At 40.3% G+C, this 20,282-nt stretch overlaps 1 protein-coding gene across 3 annotated transcripts; it reads left to right on the plus strand.

The window, feature by feature from the left end:
- Positions 1-383: 383 nt before the first annotated feature.
- Positions 384-19,891, plus strand: nadka (NAD kinase a). Of its 3 annotated transcripts, none has more exons than XM_033629407.2 (12): positions 384-506; positions 1,407-1,583; positions 4,009-4,092; positions 11,936-12,065; positions 12,237-12,345; positions 12,454-12,539; positions 12,645-12,747; positions 12,859-13,001; positions 14,101-14,200; positions 15,852-16,009; positions 16,231-16,313; positions 16,804-19,891. In XM_033629407.2, exons 1-12 carry the CDS (start codon positions 421-423, stop codon positions 16,949-16,951), a joined length of 1,407 nt encoding a protein of 468 aa, XP_033485298.2. In that variant the 5' UTR covers positions 384-420; the 3' UTR covers positions 16,952-19,891. The 3 variants fall into 3 exon arrangements, with proteins under 3 accessions (XP_033485298.2, XP_033485297.1, XP_033485299.1); XM_033629406.2 differs by having other exon boundaries at positions 477-617; XM_033629408.2 differs by lacking the exons at positions 384-506; positions 1,407-1,583; positions 4,009-4,092 and adding an exon at positions 8,959-9,660.
- Positions 19,892-20,282: the final 391 nt, after the last annotated feature.

Here is a 20,282-nt window from a genome sequence, read left to right on the forward strand (position 1 = left end):
GCTTGTCAGAAAAAAACACATAACCTAGTCTAATTTAAAATAACGATATTTCATCAAAATCACTTTATTTTACATTTCATTTTAGAATTTTCCTTAAGTAAACTGTTTGCACGATCAAACCAGCGTGCACAACAAGAGTGAAGAACCAAGGCTTTTGTCAAATCCACGATTTCATCTTCAATTTTTAACTTTCAAACATCAAACAGTAAGTTTTTAAAATCTAACAATTACTTTATGGTGGAGGGAGGGTCGTGCATTTTCCCCTAGACACTAAAAAATATTTGTAGTATGGGGAGGATTTAGAAAATGAATAAAGAACAGTCCCTTAAGCCTTTAAAATGACATGTCTTAGCTTACAGTCATGATACCCTCACAAAGTTAGATTATGACACGCTGGTCAGTTTGGTGAGGTCTTCCAACATGACGTCGGCGATAAGCGAGTCTGTGATTGGTCAGTCCGTATCAGGAAGTGATGAGCCGACTGTTGACAGCAGCGCTCTTGCAAAGTAAGATGGTGTAACATTGTTATCTAATGAAATAATGTCGAGGCTCTGATCCCCACGGCAGTTTGCTGCGCTCCGAACTTGTGTCGTCCCCTGTGTCGTTGTGGGTGAAAGGTACTGTTGGCCTCAGAAATGACTTATATTGCGCTTTGTGTTGAACATGTCTAACTGCTAGCTCGGCTCGCTAACTAGCTTAGTTAGCTCACCGGGAATATTTTACCATCTGGAACCGCCACCATTCATCCGCTTAACTGCCGTGTATGTCGGCGGAGAGCTTGTTGTGCTTAACGATAACAACAATTGGATTTTTGGAGAATTCATAACTTGCTAAGCTAGCTTTCTTATGTGACAACAAGACTGCTTGCCTCGGGTATCATAATTGATGAACTGTAAACTGTGTAGCTAAATTAAAGCTAGGTTTATCCAGCTGATTAGCGCCGGTTACCTCACAACTCGTTAAAACCGTTGTAACACATTTCTGACAACAGAAACTCTGCTTTTGTGCTGTTTTACACTTTACTTCACTTGAGAGTTTCTCAGAATTTAAGTAACATTTTAGTAGCTCTTTATTTCAACTTGATATAGACTTATAAAATCTGTCAACTGACCAGTGTTGCATGTATGTACTTTGCTGAAGATATGTCATTAAAACGACATTAAAAGATGAAAATGAGCAGAAATATGTGCGGACTGGTGGATTGTAGCAGAGCCGAATTCTAGACTGACTCTCATTTTATCAGTTCATAAATACGTTTAATAAGTATTTGTAAAGTGTTTTAATTTTCATGAACTATAATTTAAATTGCCCTTTTTCCCAGTGGAGTTTGGCCCAGGCTTGACTAATGATTATATGCCTGTTTACATTTGACTCCAGCTTCATTAATAATTGATGTGCCCTGTCAGATTGCTTGCAGCCTGGCTGTCTGAGATGGAGAGTGGAGAGGAGATGCGAGTGGAGTCTGTCCCATACTGCTGCTCCACCTGTGATGGAGGGGAGGTCCCCGGCCGCAACCTGGTTCGACGCAACAGGAAGGCACGCAGCCTGAGCACCTCCTCAGCCGGCAGCTCCTCTGAGTACAGGTGGGTGTTGAACAGGGGCCTCACACATGGAACATAATTTGTTATGGTGCCGACAAGCCTGTTATTATGTTTGGAGTCATAAGTCACAAGGATGTTCACATTCTTTCCGACCCCATGCAGGAAACCAGCTTGTTATGTTGCCAGCGAAGAGAGTAGGAGCTTAGTGGTTGTGGTCTTACTGGTAAATGTGGAATCAGCCTTTAGCCCTGTCTGTCACTGACTCTGTGAGAACTAAAGTTAGTTTTGATGTGTTTTCATTTCAGTACTGTTGTTTATGATCTTATCTAGCTCGGCATGCCAGTTTCACATGTGTTACATAAGTGTAGCAAACTTGGCAAAAGAACATTCCTAGGTGTGCCTTTTCCTGATTCATATATATTTTAAGTCCATGAAGCACATTGCCACGAGACAGTTACCCATCTTGCTTACTGCGAGGTGATATTTCAGAACAGATGCTGTTGCCCTGAGCTGCGTGAGAAACATTTTTGAAATACCCTTGTGACACGATCCGTGTTGCACCACCTCGGACATGTGTCCCTTCAGCCATCACACTAATGACTTCAAGAAAACAAAGGTCTGAAACGTTTGCTCACTGCGGATGTTGCAAGGGCTTTGTTTGTTTGTGTGCTTTGGCAACAATAATGAGGTTCCTCACAAGAAGAAGTGAAAAGGCACCAGTCTGTCTTAACATGTCCTTTAAGTGTATATCAGTATTGACCCATTAGTGATGTGGAAATGAGGAAGAGAAATACCACTAAAAGATTACACTAGTCCAATATGTTGAAATACACCCCCACAGAAAGTTTTATTGAGTTTAGCCAAATAAGGCAATGACACTTCTTATTTTTATGCCATTTGACAGAAAGTCGTTGTGATGGATTTAGGTAAACAAACAACTGCTTAGAAATTGGATTAGAAAGGTGATGAATTAGTCACAGTTACTCAGTGATAATAAGACAGTGATTTATATAAACTCACTATGAGGGAAGTGGCTAAAATGTGGTTTGGATCTGAATCTAAGTTTGATTAAAAGCCTGAAATAAAGTCAGAGGTTAAGACAAGCTGATGACAGGCTCTCTCTACTCTCAGATTTATTTTAACATCACCCAAAAAAAGAGACAGAAACAGATGCAAACAAACAAATGCACATATTCTTAAAGCTAAATGAAATCATTTTGTCCACTAACAGGCAGAAGAACTCCCGAACAAACTGACAGATGCACAGCGCTGAATTGTCTCGCTTTATGAAGATGTTAAAGTAAACAGTTGCCTCCTGTCATACCTGATGGTCATGGTTCATTCCATTGGACTCATGTTTCTAGGCTCCTAACTCCAAAACAAAGAGCTAAAAGAGGCTAAAATTTCTGCAGAGATGCTGAAGTTATGCTTCTCTGTGTGTCTGTCACTACAAGCAGCACACGTCACATTATTCGTTTCATTCAGTGTTCATGTGAAAATGTTGATGAATGCAGCTTTGAGAGCCAGAAAACAGCAGATGGCGAATTCACAGAATCAGACTGCTAAGAGGATTTGTTGGCCGAGGGTTGTGATGTAGCGTGAAGGCTTCTGTAGTTGGAGGTGGCGATCTCGTAGTGCTCCATCACAGCTCAGTGTCAGCGACCTTTCACCCGCAGTACAGTCATATTGTTTTAACAAGGTCTCGAAAGACAGACAAGGTGTGCAGGGTTTTTCCACTGAGCTCCAGAGCAAACAAAGACATCTGATGTGTTAAATGGTAATGGTTGTTAAAACTGTTGGGCTTTATTTCATCATTAACTGATATGGTGCTTGCACTGCAGGTAGGATAGATACAAGTGTTTGCTTTTCAAACCTTTCACAATACATTATTACCATTGCCAAGAATTGTGAAAAGTCTTCTTGAGACAGTATGAGCAAATGACCCGTTATTCACCACCAAATGTCACAGAGATCATGTGGCACGTTATCTACATTAGATAGACCAGTTGTGGTCACTGGGTGACCACAAATATGTACACACAGTGTACAAAATAATCTCATATCTGCTGATGATGAATTAAATTGTGGAAATCCGTAGGCTTTTTCTAAATGTCTTGGTCAATGACTTCACTTCTCTTTTTTTCTTAAAACAGAGAAATGAAAGTGGAATATTTGATTAGAAATTTTACATCAAGATGCGTTTAGAAATGTAGGAATTTTCAGCAACATCGAGCGCACTGCAGCTCAGCTTGCAGCATCCTGTAAATGATGGGAACACAACACTTATCTCGCAACTGAAACTAAATCAAACTTCTTTTTTTTTTGTCTTTACAGTTTAAAAATAGCGACCACTTTAAAGCCATTTTGTTTTTCTTTAACAAATAGGATAGATGATTGTTTGCATACTTGCTCGGCAGCTTCCCTATTTTAAGCCCTAAATGTTTGCCTTTCTCATTGTCTCTTTCAGGAGGACTCAGTCGCTTCATGGACCAAGCCCTGTGACCACATTCGGCCCGAAGGCATGCATGCTCCAGAATCCACACACAGTAATGTAAGTGGGGCTGAGGAAATGGGTTCTGCATCAGTTTTTATACTCGTGTGTTTTTTGCCCAGGCACGAGTGAATGTACAACTTAACATAGCAGTGACAGTTTAATCTGTGCAGCACCAGAGACCGTGACAGCCATTTGCTGTTGCTTTTAGATCCTATTGGGCAGGACTCTGATGTTGTGTCAGGTTGTGCTTACTCATCTGGTTAAAACTTTGGTTAACATGTTGAAATTTGATAAAATGTTAAAAAGACAAGGAATTTAACATACAACAACACAAGGCGAGGCCAGTGCAGCTGTATGCCGATCTAGTCACACAAGCTTCCTCCCTATTGATAGTCAATGGGATGCAAAGTAACGCCACATCTTAAGTGTTTAAAAACAAGTATCTGGCGACCCGTTCCTCATCAGTGCTCTGGTGCAGTTTCTCTACATGCTAAAAATAAACAGAATGTCTTCTCCTTGTTAAAGTTTTACTTCACCAACAAAAAAAATTCAGTTTCAACTTGAGCGGTTTCGAGTTTAACATTAACAGTGGCAGCCATTATAGAGCACAACACCTCAGACACCAGCTAACCACTTTAGCTTGTAGCTTAGCAAAGACTGGTCTGATCATTAAATCGGGCAGATATCCAAAATATACAGGACATGACAATATGCCATCGAGCATGCACTTAACACTGATCAGCCGAAACATGGAAACTAATTACAGGTGAAGTGAATAACATTGGTCATTTGGTTACAGTGCAGTGTTCTGCTGGGAAATCTGGGTCCTGGCATTTATGTGAATGCCACTTAATGCGCTCAACCCACCCAGATACTGATACGGATCAAGCACCCCTTGCAATGAGAGGGTGTACGCGGTCTGCAATGGTGTTTGGGTGGATGGTGATAAAGGCCAGGACCAAAGGTTTCCCAGCAGAACATTGCATTGTAACAAAATAATCAATGTTACTGACTTCATCTGTCAGTGGTTTTATACTTTGGCTGATGTATGTTTACTTTTGTCTTAAAAGTCAACAAAAATAGGTACTTCTTCTTGTACGGACAGACCGTGCTGCTGAGCATCATGGTACAAAGTGACACCACTCTCACTTGTTTCTATGTAGAGTAACTGTAGCTCACCAATCTTTATGCTTTACTTCTCCTAAGCTGGTTGTTTGTGAGAAACTGAACCCAACCTTCTCAAATTTCATAATATCCTCTGATGTAACTTCAAAGTTGGTTAAAAAGAAAAGTATTGCCAACTGTATGACAACACCACAAACATACTTATTCTTTACATGCAGCATCAAGGAGTTGGCATCTTTCCAAACTTAAGGTTCTGTGGATTTGATTAACAGTGTTTGGCAGGTTGTAATTATGCATCTGTCAAAAGACCCATCATAATATTGAGGACTTGTCGAAGCGTGCTCACACGTTACACAATCATGTCTCCGTACACACATGCATCTGTCAAACGTCTACATTCAATACCATACCAGGTAAAGTGATGTGAAAACAAAAAGTATTAAGGATCAAGCACGATTTTGTCTCTGCACTCAGCACTTTGGATTTTATCTGCTGTTTTGTCTCGTAGTGACCATGAGGTTAGCAGTGTGGTGGGACAATAATCCTAAACTTTCAAACAAGACGGCGCAGGAATTTTCTTCAAGCGTAAATATTCTCAACTTGCCTAGTTTAGTCTTGACGATTCTACTTGACTTCATTCTAACTGAGCATGTGTTTGACTTACTTACTGAAGACCAGAATGACAGTTAAACAGACCCTGAAACCAGTAGAGTCGCATACCAACTGAAATGTGTCACTTTCACTTTTCAGTGGGTTCTTTTGTGAAGTTTTCTGGGGTTTTTTTTTTTTTTTTTTTTAGAGAAAAATATGTCTCAAAGTAGGGTATCAAATAGTACATTGAGACCAAACCTCAGGTATCATATTGGCCCCAGTGTTCATGTTTTACTAAAGATACAAAGCCCTAGAAACGAGCATGAAATACAGACCTGACAGAGCATCATCTGGGAGGATACAAAGTACCTCTACAGTGAGATGTACTGTAGTATATGATAAGTTTATTTAAGTTTATGGTAATTTGTCCAATTATTTATTTACACCCTAAAATTGGGCAACTATGTGTTAAAATGCCCACAAATCCCTGCACTGTTCATTTGATGTGGATGTAAACACTTATACCATTAGCTGAGAGCTGACACTTTTAACCTCCATAGTCACTGTTCGCTTTAGATCCCATGTGCCAGAGTACAGAGCCGAAACAATAAAACATAAGGTAATTTTCCTAATACTTTACTCTCTGACTGTTAGGAATTTTGGGGTTCAGACAAACCATACTTTGACACAAAGTCTTGCTTAGTAGCTTTTTGATGGAGACTTAAAGATAGTGACGAAGACCTTGAGATTCATTTGTCCAACAAAGATATTTATGTGCAGCTGGTTTGTCTCAGTATTATTTGTGTGATGAGATTGACAACCCATGTGTAAATATGTAATCTGTGAATGTAAAACAACTTCCACAAATATAAAAAATATTAAATACAAAAAAAAAGACTCAAATACACAAGCGTAAAATTGAGATTCACAAACAAAAAACTGTATTCAGAAATATCTGTTCGAAAGTTGTTAAAGTTACCAAGATCTTCCCAAATTCTTTTTGTTTATTTGTAAATTAATAACGTGTTCACTGATGTTTTTTTATTTGTAAAATTTGTTTGTGTATTTGCTAACCCATTTTACATCTGCAAAATAGTTTTTTGAGTTTGCAAATCATTTTGTATTTGTTGAAGGTGTTATATATTTGCAGATTGCACATCAACACTCAGATTGCCAGTCTGTTCACACAAATAATATTGAGACAGATCTTTATATCTTTAGTTTGCTATCACTTAGGATTAATTAAATAAAGATAAACTCTCATTTGAGATGCTGCAATGATCTATTATTCAATTATTTGATTAATCTTGCGCAAGAGAGGCGTTGGGTCATTCTGTCGATGCAATATATTTAGCAATACACCATATCTTGTTTTATCATGCAATACAGTACGCTATCAACAGAGGCTGAACACTTCACAAAGGTACTTAGGTATTTAATTGTTGCAGAGGATTGACTAATAGCCAAGAGGTATTCATTTTAATTTGTCCAGCAGGTGAAACTGTAGCATAAATCTTCTCAATGACTCAGTCTGCACATCTATGAAAACCTCTTGATGTTTTCTCATCAAAGCCTTGTCAGACTGTTGGCCTCTTGACTCCCTCAATCACGTAAGTGGCTCCCGGCACTGTTTGTCTTAGGCAGCTGTAATTGATGGATTAGCCTCCTCAAAGCTGCTAGACAAGTTAAAAGTAGTAAAACCATGCTATCTTTACTCCAAAATAAAGGTTAGGCTGTCGCTCTTTCAGGAAGATCTAGTTCCACGGAGAAAAACAGTGCAAACAAACAACACAAACAACACAAAAGGTGATTTGGCACCAACGATCAAGTGAAGTAGGCAAAGTTTAGACTATCCAAACTGAAAACTCTCTTCTTTCTAGGTGGGAGGGTGTGGTTGTGATACTACTCAAGGTATAGATGGGCACATGTTTGGTATTGCTGTTGACTTTTATTGTTGGAGAGCATTGTTCATTCGACAACAGACAGAATCTCCACCCGTTCCAATAATGTAAGGACGCCCTGAAGACGCAACAAACACACCCTGAAACAACACACAAGAGCCAGCCTTGTCTGTATCCTATGTTCTACATGATGTCTTTATTATGTAATTCGATTTACGTAGAAACTGACACTCTGCCAAGTGTTGCAGATGGCACACATACCACTGAATGCACACAGCATGCTTACTTCTACCTATTCCTCATAGAATGAATCAAGCCAGAGAATTTATATATCTTGTTTCTTACTTTATCACCACCTTAATTATCATGTTACCATGCAAAATGAAACTTTCTGCCATGGTTTCCACACTGATGCACTGCTTGATAATAAATGCAGACTTTCCCCCGTAAGAAGCACATTACGTAGATGTTGTTTTGTCTTTGTAATCTGACCCAGTGAATAGTCTGACGTAGCACAATGGTAGCTACCGGGGATGTTCCTAACAACGGAGTTCCCTGACATTTAAACGGGAATTTAGACCAGTCTGCAAGTCTAAAAGTAAGAAAACAGAGCCAAAATTGAGCACAGTTTAATCTCTAAGGTTAATCATTCCTTCCAAAAATATTACCTTTATTGTAAGAGTGATTTAAAGATCACAAACATTTTTCAATAACCAAATCATGTTTTAAATGCCGTTGAAATACTTTTCTATTTGCACCGTGCATTATGATCATTGCACATTATCCAACAAAACATGGCAATAACTCACTCAATAAAAGTCAGCGAATGATTTATTTATTGAAAAGAGTATTCTTTTGGAAAGCAAAGTGTCTGATTATTACAACAGCATTTTCAATGGATAAACGTAAAATGAAATTGCCTGTGAGAGTAAAAAGCAGTTTACAGATGGTTAACCGGTGAACTGCTTAAACTATAATAGTGACTTTAGTGAGGCATTAGGAAGTTCAACTACATCCTGTTATATTCCCATAATGCTTGATTACATCATTCACCCATGAAGCCCTGTTGGGATATTTCACCTTGCACTTCCTCTTCCTGCGGGGCATCGGGCTGCATTGTCTTTTCTCAAAAAAGGGTCATAAAATAAAAAAGGGAATTTTTCTGGCTTTACATAAAAACGCATCAGTTTATTGTTCTTCAATGGTGATATTATTTCTTAAAATTAACAGGAAGATAACAAGGTTTTTTCTAATTAATTGTAATAATAAATAGAGATGTAAACTCCAAAGTAATAGACACATTGTTATACAGTAATACAGCATGTGTTTTTCTTGTAGCATCCATCCTCCGTTGTTATTTTACGTAATTAAAGTTATTACATAATTCTTGAATAAAGAAGAATACGTGGTACAATAGTTGGCTCACTGAGTTATAATACCTGTCATTATAGTGGGCATACCAGTTTCAGGAACAGCGTGCCATTGTTGTGTGTCAATAAATCACACCTGTCCAATAAGGAAAGCCCTTTCCTGAAATGGGCGGGTCCAGCACAGCAGAGTGGGCGTGAGCAGAGATAAAGTCAACACTAAGATGAGGGAGAGCTTTAATTGAGCAGCAGAATGCTCCAGGACGGTTAAGCGCTAAGTCCTCGTTGGGACAAATATAGCCTCAGTGGATCCAGCCCAGGGGGGCGGTTAGCTGATCCTGGAGCTCAACCACAGTTCCTGAAGAGACTCTCCGCCTCGCTCAGCCTCTCAGACAGGCCCGTGTGGCTGACTCACAGCTTGACCGCGAGAAGTGAACTGACTCAGCTGCTCCAGCTGCTTCACAATGTGTGGCAATCAAGGAAGTTGTTAGAGGTAGAATGAGCCGTGCTGCCGGAGCCCCGTTCTCCCGCTGAGTCAGCCTGAAGCAGCATCCTCGTTACATGAGCACAGCCATGAAGTTCAACCAGCTCGTACTGCAGGACAGCCCTGGGAAAAACAACGAGAACAAAGTGTGGAAATGGTGAGAGCATCTTCCCTGTCTCCTCTTTAACAGAGAGATGTTTGATAGGTGAAATATTGGCGCCAACAGGCAGTGCATGGAGCCAGCTGATCAGAGAGACTAATATCAAACTGATGTCATGCTTAAATTATTCTAACTTCAGCTTGGCTTGAATGAAAAAAGCAAAACTGTGTATTCGTCCTGTGTGTTCAGGGTTGGGCTGATAGCCTTTGAAGACTGATGTGGGTTTAAAGTTTAGTCATACCATGTCAAGCGGTAGCTGTAACACTGAAGAAGTGGCAGTGTTGGCGTGTTATCACAGACTGGCTGTTGTAAGAGCATGGCATTGTGGTGTGGACAGAGCAGGGGGTTTTCTGAATGAAAGGGGAAGGTCAGGACGCAGATGCTTTGAGGTGGTCAGAGGAGAAACAGTCCATGAATAGATCACAGCCGTACGCTGATTCAGATGTTAATGAAGTTTTGCTTTGTATCCTGTATTTGTTTGTGAAACCGGGCTTTCGCTTTGTACCTGCCCATGGTCAGTTTAATCAGTTTCGCCTAATTTAAGAAGCGTTTTTGTCATATTTTGATGTGGCACCTGTTTTAACATTGTAGATACCACAATAACCTGTGCAGTACAAGACAATCTGATGCTAACAATGACTGCCTTGTGGATTATCTGTGGCTATTTTAAAGCTTTAGTTTGTGGTGTTTTTCTGTTTATTCGTTGTTTGACGGTACTTTTTGACTGAACGAAAAACAGGAACAGGATATGTTTATAATAATTCTGCTTTGTTATGTTATACGTTGGGACTGAAGAGTTTTGTGTGCGTGTGTGTGGTGTGTATTTGCTGATCTCAAGCTGTTTGGTGTGGGGCTGCTTTTTATAAAGTTAAAATGAGTCACAATATACGTTTACACATGAAGCATTGTGGTGGTACAGAGTTGTCTTGTGCTACAAATCATATTTCAGATTTTCAAGTTTCAAGTTTTTCAGGTTTTTTTGCATATCGTTCAGCCCTAGTTTGGTGTCATAGAGGGTTTGCAGGAGTCTGCAGGTTTTCACACCAAACACTGATATGTTCTCTGGGCAGCATCCTCATGTAGGAAGAAACCCTGCAGCTTTGATTGGAATACTGATCATTTTTAATATTTGCAGTCGTAGATAGGCTGAATGTGCAGCCGAAATCTGAAATCTGATGGGCCGAGGGGAGATATCAGAGCCCAACAAAGATAAACTTGTTTGATAATATCACCATTATGGGAGGCTATCAGCTGGTGTTCACAGTAAAACCGGCATGACGTGAATGCAGCATTGACGGATGATGTTGGTTATCAAGCTGTGCAGAAGTGTTGCGTGAAAGTTTTAATTTTATGTTCGTTTTCTTTTAAGTATTTAGCTCCTGAAGGCATCATCTCCTCATTTGACCATCTCATCTCAGTGATGTCCACTGATTAGTGCAACCAGGCTTGAAACCTCAGCTCTCCACATGTGATTGGTGTAAATGTCAGTGTATAATACCAATGCTAATTTACAAGCCATTTAAAGCAGAGATGATGGATATCAAACACAGCACAAGAGTCTTTGGGCGGGTGGCCTATGTCTGTGTAACCCTGCCCCTAAGAACTATCAATTTGACTCAGTAACTGCCATATATATGTGTGACAGAGAGAGCTTTAACTGATGAAGGCTGTTATCAGACTTTGGCATTGTGAAATAATCCTACATCTTGTGGCTATTTCCAGCTATAACATTAGCTCATTTTCCATGTGGTTTTCATTTTGTTTCAGCCCCAGGGAGCTCCAATTTTCATACCTTTTGTGTAGTCGTTTTATGTCCTTTTCATGTGCTTTTTCCACTGGGTTCATCCTCACAACTCGTGGCTCTTCAGCTGCTATCTTAGAATGTGCTTTGGTTTTAAGAGCTGAGTTTTAGAGAAATTTTTGCCTCTCTTTTTTTCCTCTCAAAACACCACTCCCGCATTTTTATCTTGCCCTTTTCAAAGTTTAGACATCTCTGCGGGGTTGAGATGAGTTGAAGGCCCTGCAGACGACACATGGGGTTCAACAGTATGTGGCTACAGGTCAGACCTTAAACTTGTGACTCTAATTGGATAGGTACTAAGCAGTCCAGGGTGTGATGAGCAGTAGGTTAGTTAACAGATGTTACATCAGCCAAGATCTGGACGCTCTGTTCAATGCTGATGTAATGTAAAGGGGGAATCCTTATTCTAGAGACTGTTGAGTCTGTTTTAGCCCACTGAGGTAAACATTGTGCGTGTGTGTGTGTTTTTAGGCACATTCAGGACCCCGCCAGCCAGAGACTGACGTGGAACACGCCGCCAAAAAGTGTCCTTGTCATCAAGAAGATACGAGATGCCAGTCTGCTTCAGCCTTTCAAAGAGCTCTGCGTATTCCTCACCGAGGTATGACCGGCGGCCTTTAACAGTGAAGATAATTAGCAGGGATTGTCAGTAATTGGCAGTTTTTGTGGGTGGGCAGCTGGTGAGGGATCATTGTGAAACCACTGTGCGTGATGCCATCTTTCTTCCTTGATGTCAATCTTCGTGTGTGTGTGTGTGTGTGTGTTTTTGTAGGTGAAAGACATGATTGTTTACGTGGAAAAGAAAGTTCTGGAGGACCCAGCCATCTCAGACGATGAAAACTTTGGGGCCATAACTAAGAAATTCTGCACTTTCAGAGATGGTAAGAAAATCAATTTTTTGCTATGTTTGAATGCACACTAGGCATATATATACAAAATCATCATCTTAAATGAGATATTTAAAAGGTTCATTGTCATATCTTTCTCAGATCTCGATGACATCTCTAATCGCGTAGACTTCATCATCTGTCTTGGTGGTGATGGAACTTTGCTGTATGCATCTTCGCTCTTCCAGGTATTCAGCCAGGTGTTCCTACTGTCACTCTGAAATCAACCTTTGTGTGTTTTTACATTACCTGGTATGACACTACAGTCCTCTCCTTCCTTTGAATATTTGTAGGAGAGCGTTCCACCAGTTATGGCCTTCCACCTGGGCTCCCTGGGTTTCTTGACACCCTTCAAATTTGAGACCTACCAGTCTCAGGTCACCCAAATCATTGAAGGTACTGTATGTTCTCTAACCTGTCTATCAGCCTCTGTCTTTTCATATCATATATATATACACTCCTGTTCTGTTTGCAAAGCATGTGATGTACTGTATGTATTGTTTATAGGTAATGCTGCCATCGTCTTGAGAAGCCGCTTAAAGGTCCGGGTGCTCAAAGACAACTGGGAGAAGAAAGCCAGAGTGGATGAAAAGGGCATCATCCTGACTAATGGAGACATCGAAAGCAGCCGGAAAGCCGTGCAGTATCAGGTATTAACTGCAGCTTAAATCAGTTCTGTGGAACACATTAAAAGCATTTGAGCTTTTGCCAACATTATTTTCTCACTGTCCTTGCCAAGATGTTAAAAAACAGGTTCTGTTCATCACTTCACGTGGCTGATTTTCACACGAGTCCTGAGGGGTGTACCATGAAGCAGGTTCAACAGATGCAGGCTTTCCTTAGCTGCCTTAACACACCTTAAATCCCCAGTCAGCAATAACGGGTACCACTAAGGTGGTTGTCAGCTTACTGTGTTGAGCCAGGCTCTTCCTCAAGTTCTGTGCACGTTCTGGTAAAACGAGTCAAATGACCTCAAATCCCCTATTTGTTTCAGCCAGCAGATTCTCGCTGGCTCTTAGGCTGTTGTTTACACTACAGATTGTATTTTTGCATTTTCGTGTGCCCGCCACCACGGACACAGTGAATGTAGAAGCGGATCAAGAGATGGACCCACCCGTCTCTGTCTTTGTCTCAAACTCTGATCAAACTGTAAAACTAGGCAGTGTTGATCAAATATGAACCAAGATTCTGTTACTGTGGTGCCTGTTTCTTGCCTCAAATGTTTTCAGGGACATATTTTAGTTTACTGTTTAACTGTAAGTCAAGATTGTTTACCAGCTAGCCGCCATATTGTTTCCTGCGGAAAAGCAAAAGCAAGAAAAACAAATGCCACAGCCCTTTCCTCCCTATGTTTTCTCTGGTCATATTGTGCCACTTTCAAAAGAATCTTTCCTGCAGTGACATACTTCTTTCACTGTTACAATGGGAGCAGCCAATGGGGACTGTCGCCGCAGGATGCAGTTTTACTATAGCCGCAGTCCACGCTGTAAACATGCCAAAACAGCTCAGGCATGTGATGTCAACATAATGACTTACTCTGATGCCTGAGGGATTTGAGCCACAAGCTTTTTACAAAACCACATAAGTAAACACTGACATCAGCTTCAAAACAAGAAATGCAGCTCTGACTGCAGGTATGAGGTTAATGATCTAAATCCCGTATTGAGGTGGGTGTGCAGACCAGGTGTTGGTGACCTTGTGCACAGATCATATAAGTTGATGGAAAAACTGGTTAACTGTGTGTTTCAGGTACTGAACGAGGTGGTGGTGGACAGAGGCCCCTCCTCCTATCTCTCCAATGTCGACCTCTTCCTGGACGGACACCTCATTACCACCGTGCAGGGAGACGGTGAGTGGGCAGATGATCTGTCTTGATGTTCAGCAGGCTGGGGAAATGTAAATACTGAGATGCGGTCAGTCTGGTTTGCACTGTGCCACCAACATTTAATAGGAGTCAGAGAGTGCTGACACATTAATCAGATCAGTGTCGTACGGGGGTGAAGCTGCCAAACATTCACATAACTTAGCAGTATTTAATATTGTCTGACTAAAACCTGTCTGACAGCCCAAACAAGATGGTCTGCAGATAAGGCAATGTTTAGTCTCTGCACCTCTGGCTGACCTTCACCTCCCAGCAAGCAGAGTATTTCGTACAGCAGTTTGTAGACATGGCCACTGTGTTGATTCCCATTGGTAAAAATAGTCACTAGTAGCTTTTGAATATGAATCATCCATATTGTGTCATGTCCTTGAGTTTCTTTCACTCACACAGAGAAACTCCAGGTTGCATGAGGTCATGCAGCCTGGTTATTACACTGAACACAAATATAAAAGTAACACTTTTGTTTTTGGTCCCATTTTTCATGAGTTGAAATAAAAGATGTAGACTTTTTCTACAGACACAGAAGGCTTATCGCTCTCACATTTTTGTTCACCAGTGTGTTTAAATCTGTGTTAGTGAGCACTTCTCTTTTGCCAAGACAATCCATTCACCTGACAGGTGTGGCATATCATTATGCTGATTAAACAGCATTATCATGACCACACAGGTGTGCCTTGGGCTGGTCACACTTAAAGGTGACTCTAAAACATGCAGTTTAATCGCACGACACAATGACACAGATGTTGCAAGTTTTAAGGGAGCGTGCTATTGGCATGCTGACCGCAATAATGTCCAGCAGAGCTGTTGCCCATGAATTAAATGCTCATTTCACAACCATTAGCCATCTCCAAAGTCGTTTCAGTGAATTTGGCAGTACATCCAACCAACCTTACAACCACAGACCATGTGTAACCACCTAAGCCTAGGACCTCCACATCCAGTGTCCTCACCAGGGTCTTGACCTGACTGCAGTTCGTTGTAAATGACTTGAGTGGGCACCTGCTCAACTGCAGTGGCGGCAGTAGGTATGAATCATGGTTTACACTGTACCGGCAAATGGCAGACAGCATGTATGCTGTCATGTGGGCAGGCAGTCTGCTAATGCCAACTTTGTGAATAGAGTGTCCCATGGTGGTGGGATTATGGTATGGGCTGGCATAAGACAACAAACACAGGTGCAAAGATACTGTTGAGATCCTGAAGCACATTGTCAGCCGTTCATCTGCCGCCATGACCTCATGTTGCAGCATGATAATGTACAACCCCATGTTGAGGATCTGTACACAATTCCCGGAAGCTGAAAACATCCCAGTTTTTCCATGTCCTGTGTGCTCACCAAACATGTCAGCCACTGAACATGTTTGGGATGCTCTGGATTGGTGTTTATGACAGCGTGTTCCAGTTCCTGCCAATATCCAGCATCTTTTCACAGTCATTGAAGAGAATTGAGCCAGCATTTCACAGGCCACAATCAACAACCTGATCTACTCTACTGATGGTCAAGTGTCTTGATTAAAAAAAGTTAGGGTGTCACCTATTGAGGTTCAGTGTTTGCAATGTAGACGTAATATAGTTGTGCTTTAATTCTCTGTGTGCCTGCACCTCTGTGTCCCCTCAGGTGTGATAGTATCTACACCTACAGGAAGTACAGCGTATGCAGTGGCAGCAGGAGCCTCCATGATCCATCCCAACGTCCCGGCCATCATGATCACCCCCATCTGCCCACACTCACTCTCCTTCAGGCCCATCGTGGTGCCTGCCGGGGTGGAGCTCAAGGTATTTAAACTGTTTGAGTTAGTCCTACATATCAGATTTTAATTATTTGGAATCTGACTGTAGTTTGAATTAGTATTTTCGTGAGATGCAGGTTTTAGAGGCTGAAACCCCAAATGATATAAAATGATTGAGTATGTGTCATTTCAGCATGGAGGGCAAAAACATGTTTTCTCTCAACTGAAAAAAAATCCCAAACTTCTTCTTTGCTTCTTGTTTTCTAGATAATGCTGTCACGTGATGCCAGAAACACCGCCTGGGTATCATTCGATGGAAGAAAGAGACAAGAGATCTGCCACGGAGACAGGTTAGTCCACATACCAGGCTAATTATCACACCACAGCCACACAAACAGCCAACTCACAGAAACAGTCAGGGTGACGCTGAGTGAATGGAGCAAAACAAAGCACAGAGACTCTGTAATGGATAATAAGTTTAACTCTCCCAGCAGCTGCCTCAACACTTACAGGCTTTGTCACGTAACCTTATCAACCTGCTTAATGGGCTTGAGGCCAGGAGTGTCCCGCATACAGAGGCCAGCTTCTTCCTTTATGCAACTCTAGAGATAATCACCTTCCTGGTTCTTGAAATGAGCTGCCAGTCATTTTGAGTAATTGAAACAAACTTAAACAAACTTAAACAAATGGCCATTGTTGCTTCAGGAGGAAGTCGTGTTGCTAGATCTGATGTCAACACATCCTCTTTTGTTTTTATGATTGCAAGTACCTGGACTGTTCTTTCCTCATTCAGACTGCAACCTTTGTGACAAAAAACCTTTTCTTCTTTTTTTTTTCCAGTATTACCATCACTACTTCTTGCTTCCCCGTTCCTTCCATTTGTTTCCGGGACCCGGTCAACGACTGGTTCGAGAGCCTGGCCCAGTGTTTACACTGGAACGTGAGGAAGAAGCAGAACTACCTCAGCTCAGAGGACGAAGAGTTCTGAGGCGCGAGGCATCTGCAAAGTCTCAAGGACTCCTTCGTCTTGGTTTTAGGTCGACCATGCTCTGTGCCGTGTCGTTTTTTATGGATACAAGGTCTCAACAAACTCCATTCAAAAATGCCTGTCATAACGTGGCCCTTTATATGTGTTAAATTGTTCCAGAATAATATTCTAAATATTGAGCTGAGCAGCTCCTCTGCTGCGGTCCTCCATGTTGGATTTTAGTGGAATAAATTTGTGGGGAAAAAGAGGAATAATTATGAAAGCCCAAAGTGTTCAATTAAATAAAATAAATAATCATATGAATAGACTGAACACAGCATATTGACCAATACATTCTGAAATAACTTCAAAAATTAAAGCTTTATTTATTTCAGTGCAGAATATTTGATTTCAAAATGCCCTTTTGCAGAAGTCTGTTTTTATATCATAATGGCATTTTCCCCAATGATGCGTTCATTTGAAAATATCGCTTTTTGTGACACTGGAGTCGTCACAGGCTCCTCTCCACTCAGCCGGTCACCCGATACCAATCATCCGTACAGGCTGAACAACAGCTACCAAATTTAGCCAGCTAGCTCCCATTAGCAGGAGCAACAACAATTCCAGAATAATTTTAAATCAAACACCTAGCTGCTGCAGCAGACCAACATGTAAACTTGTCCAAACCATGTCTTTTATCTGGTCTGAAAGGCTACAAATGCTACGTAGCTACACAGCTAACTAGCTAGGTTGGCATGGATATGAAAAGCTAGTGCTAACGTCAGCTGCTAGCTGGATAATTTACATTAAAGAAAGCCTATCTATAGACCTTGGGGTTTTTTAGCCAACAGGAGCTAGTTAGCTAGCAGTTGTTGAGTCTGCTGAGAGGATGGAGGCATGTGATTGGCTGAAAGGCGAGGAGGCAGCAACAACTCCACTCTTCTTTACTATTTTGTAATATTTTATCATTTTGAAAAATGCTAACATAACATTTAAAAACAGACTTTTGAAAAGGACATTTTGAAGTAAATTCTATAATTAAACAAATGTTAAATAAAAATAAAATTGAAGTATATATTAAATAGTATTTCATAAAAATTGTTGTTTTGTTAATTTATAAAAAATAATTGACAATTTATTCGACACTTTGAAATTCCATAGAATAATCTGAGCCTAATCAGACTCACTCATGCTACCCAGAGAACCAGGGTTACACAAGTAACCTACCTACGTTTTTAATGTTAGAGTTAATAGCATTAATAAGGAGTTTGTAGAATACCCCAGAAAATATTATGTCATGTTCAAATGTGTAAAATGGTGGGGTTTTGAATGGAGTTTGGCACCACTAGTGGTCCAGGATTGTCTCTGTGTGTTTTCATTTTGTATGCAGTGCAAACTGGCCTTTTGACTGGTCATCAGAAGAAGGAAATGCAAACCATGGGATAAACATGGACTAAATCTCTGAAGGTCAGTCGTGGATGGCAGTTATTACATCATCAGGATGGTCTGTTTTAGCACTTTTTAATCTTTAAGACAGATGGCAGGGACACATCTACTACTTTATAAACAGCAAAAGCAAGTTCTGTCAGTAGAGGTAAAGGATCAGTTGCCCTTTTCTAAAAAAGAAAAATCTGAGAATATCTGTTAAATCAAACTTTCCCAAATCCTGTTTATCACATCAGAAAGTACTGATGTGATGTCATGAATGAATGGCAAATACATAATATGTAGGTGCATCCTGGGAAAGAGCAGATTTACATCGGCAATAGTGGCCCAACTGTACAGACTGTGCCTTAAACTCTGGTATCATTAATGTACAGACATGTTATTTTTCAAGGTTTACATCATGGTGATGATGTAATCACATACTGGCACAAATGTGTGATTTGTGCATTTTCATTGCAGCCACACATTGACCATTGTCTTTGCTGTCTGCAGCGTGTGACCCTTGATTGATGGACTGATTGAATTATGTAGTGTCACATAGCCTCTGTCCCGCGGTCATGGAGTCAGTGCGTTGGATGACACGTCAGGAATGTGAGGAGGTGATATTCATTCCAGGCAAAGAGACCACAGCTCAGATGTCTTCAGTGTCTGTTTTTCCAAAATGTCGTTTAAGCCATAGCTGATCTCTGCGTACGTTTTGTAGACCGATGTGTGTGGGCTGTGGGGGATTTATAATGGTCTGTGTATGTTGAGGAATTTAATTTTTCAGACTTCGGTCCGTTTGCTACGAGTCTGCCATTGCTCAGTCTATGCTGAATACTTTAAGGTGGCCTACCTTACATATCTGTTCACATATAGTTTTTAGATGATAATATATACACGATGAAATTGGCTCGACAGATTGTGTCAGGGTGATGATGTCATCACCTGTTGTAACTCTAGAGGACCAACTGAGCTCTAAAAGGCAATCATTCCTTAAACTCTATGTGTATATACGTGATGCTTGAAGATGTATTTTGTAAAGTCTATATGTTTATTAACCTGTTTACAATGTATCATTGCTGAAAATAAATCTATTTGGTACTTTTTTTACTTTAATAAGTTCTTCAGTTAATTCTTTTTGTGATGGAAAAAACATATGATTCTCTAACTCAGCCTGTGATTGGTCAGAAGTACTGACAGTACTGTGAAGTGTTTATACATTTAAATAGAGCTAAAAATTATTGAAAATGCATTCCAGTACAACATGAAGTCTAATTTTCTTTAATCCATGTATTAATACAGGAAATGGAAACAGATATAGTATGTTTCCAAAGTCCCAGTAAACCCAGTAAGACAAACAGCCCAGGTTGTAAGTTCTGTTTCTCATAAAGCATTGTCACCTCCTCTCTCAAAGTGCTTTTCACTTTTGTAGCTCTCACTTTTGTATCAGTAAGTTTGTTAATATTTCTAATACGAATCTTTCTATCTTTTTCCAGAGCACTTTAATAAACAGAAAGAACATAAAATCATAAAGTGTGTATCCTGCTGTTTGATCATTGTGCTTCACACCTGAAAACACTCGTTGGGATGAAGTTTGCTTTGAATCATGAGAATATGGTGAACGTTGATGTGTGTGTTAGCAAAAACAAATTCAAGTTCAGTTCTATGAGTATGGTCACCTTTTCAATTACATTTTATATCATACTATACTATAACTTTTTTGGCATTATTTATGACATACTATGAATTATTTATGACATTTTTATGGCATTTTTCACAGCATACTATAATATTACTTACTATTGACATTATCATGACACACTATACGATAACTTTTTTATAACATTTTTTATGGCATGCTATACTATGACTCTATGGCATTTTCATGACATATTATAGTATTCATTCTTATGAATACTTTTTC

This window comes from Epinephelus lanceolatus, chromosome 8 (genome assembly GCF_041903045.1).
Source record: "Epinephelus lanceolatus isolate andai-2023 chromosome 8, ASM4190304v1, whole genome shotgun sequence".
Lineage (NCBI taxonomy): Eukaryota > Metazoa > Chordata > Actinopteri > Perciformes > Serranidae > Epinephelus > Epinephelus lanceolatus.

Coding starts and splice junctions, on each gene's coding strand:
- nadka (XM_033629407.2), top strand. CDS start 421: ATGACGTCGGCGATAAGCGAGTCTGTGATTGGTCAGTCCGTATCAGGA. Junction 4,093..11,935: donor CAGAATCCACACACAGTAAT/GTAAGTGGGGCT, acceptor GTGTGTTTTTAG/GCACATTCAGGACCCCGCCA. Junction 12,748..12,858: donor GGTCACCCAAATCATTGAAG/GTACTGTATGTT, acceptor TATTGTTTATAG/GTAATGCTGCCATCGTCTTG.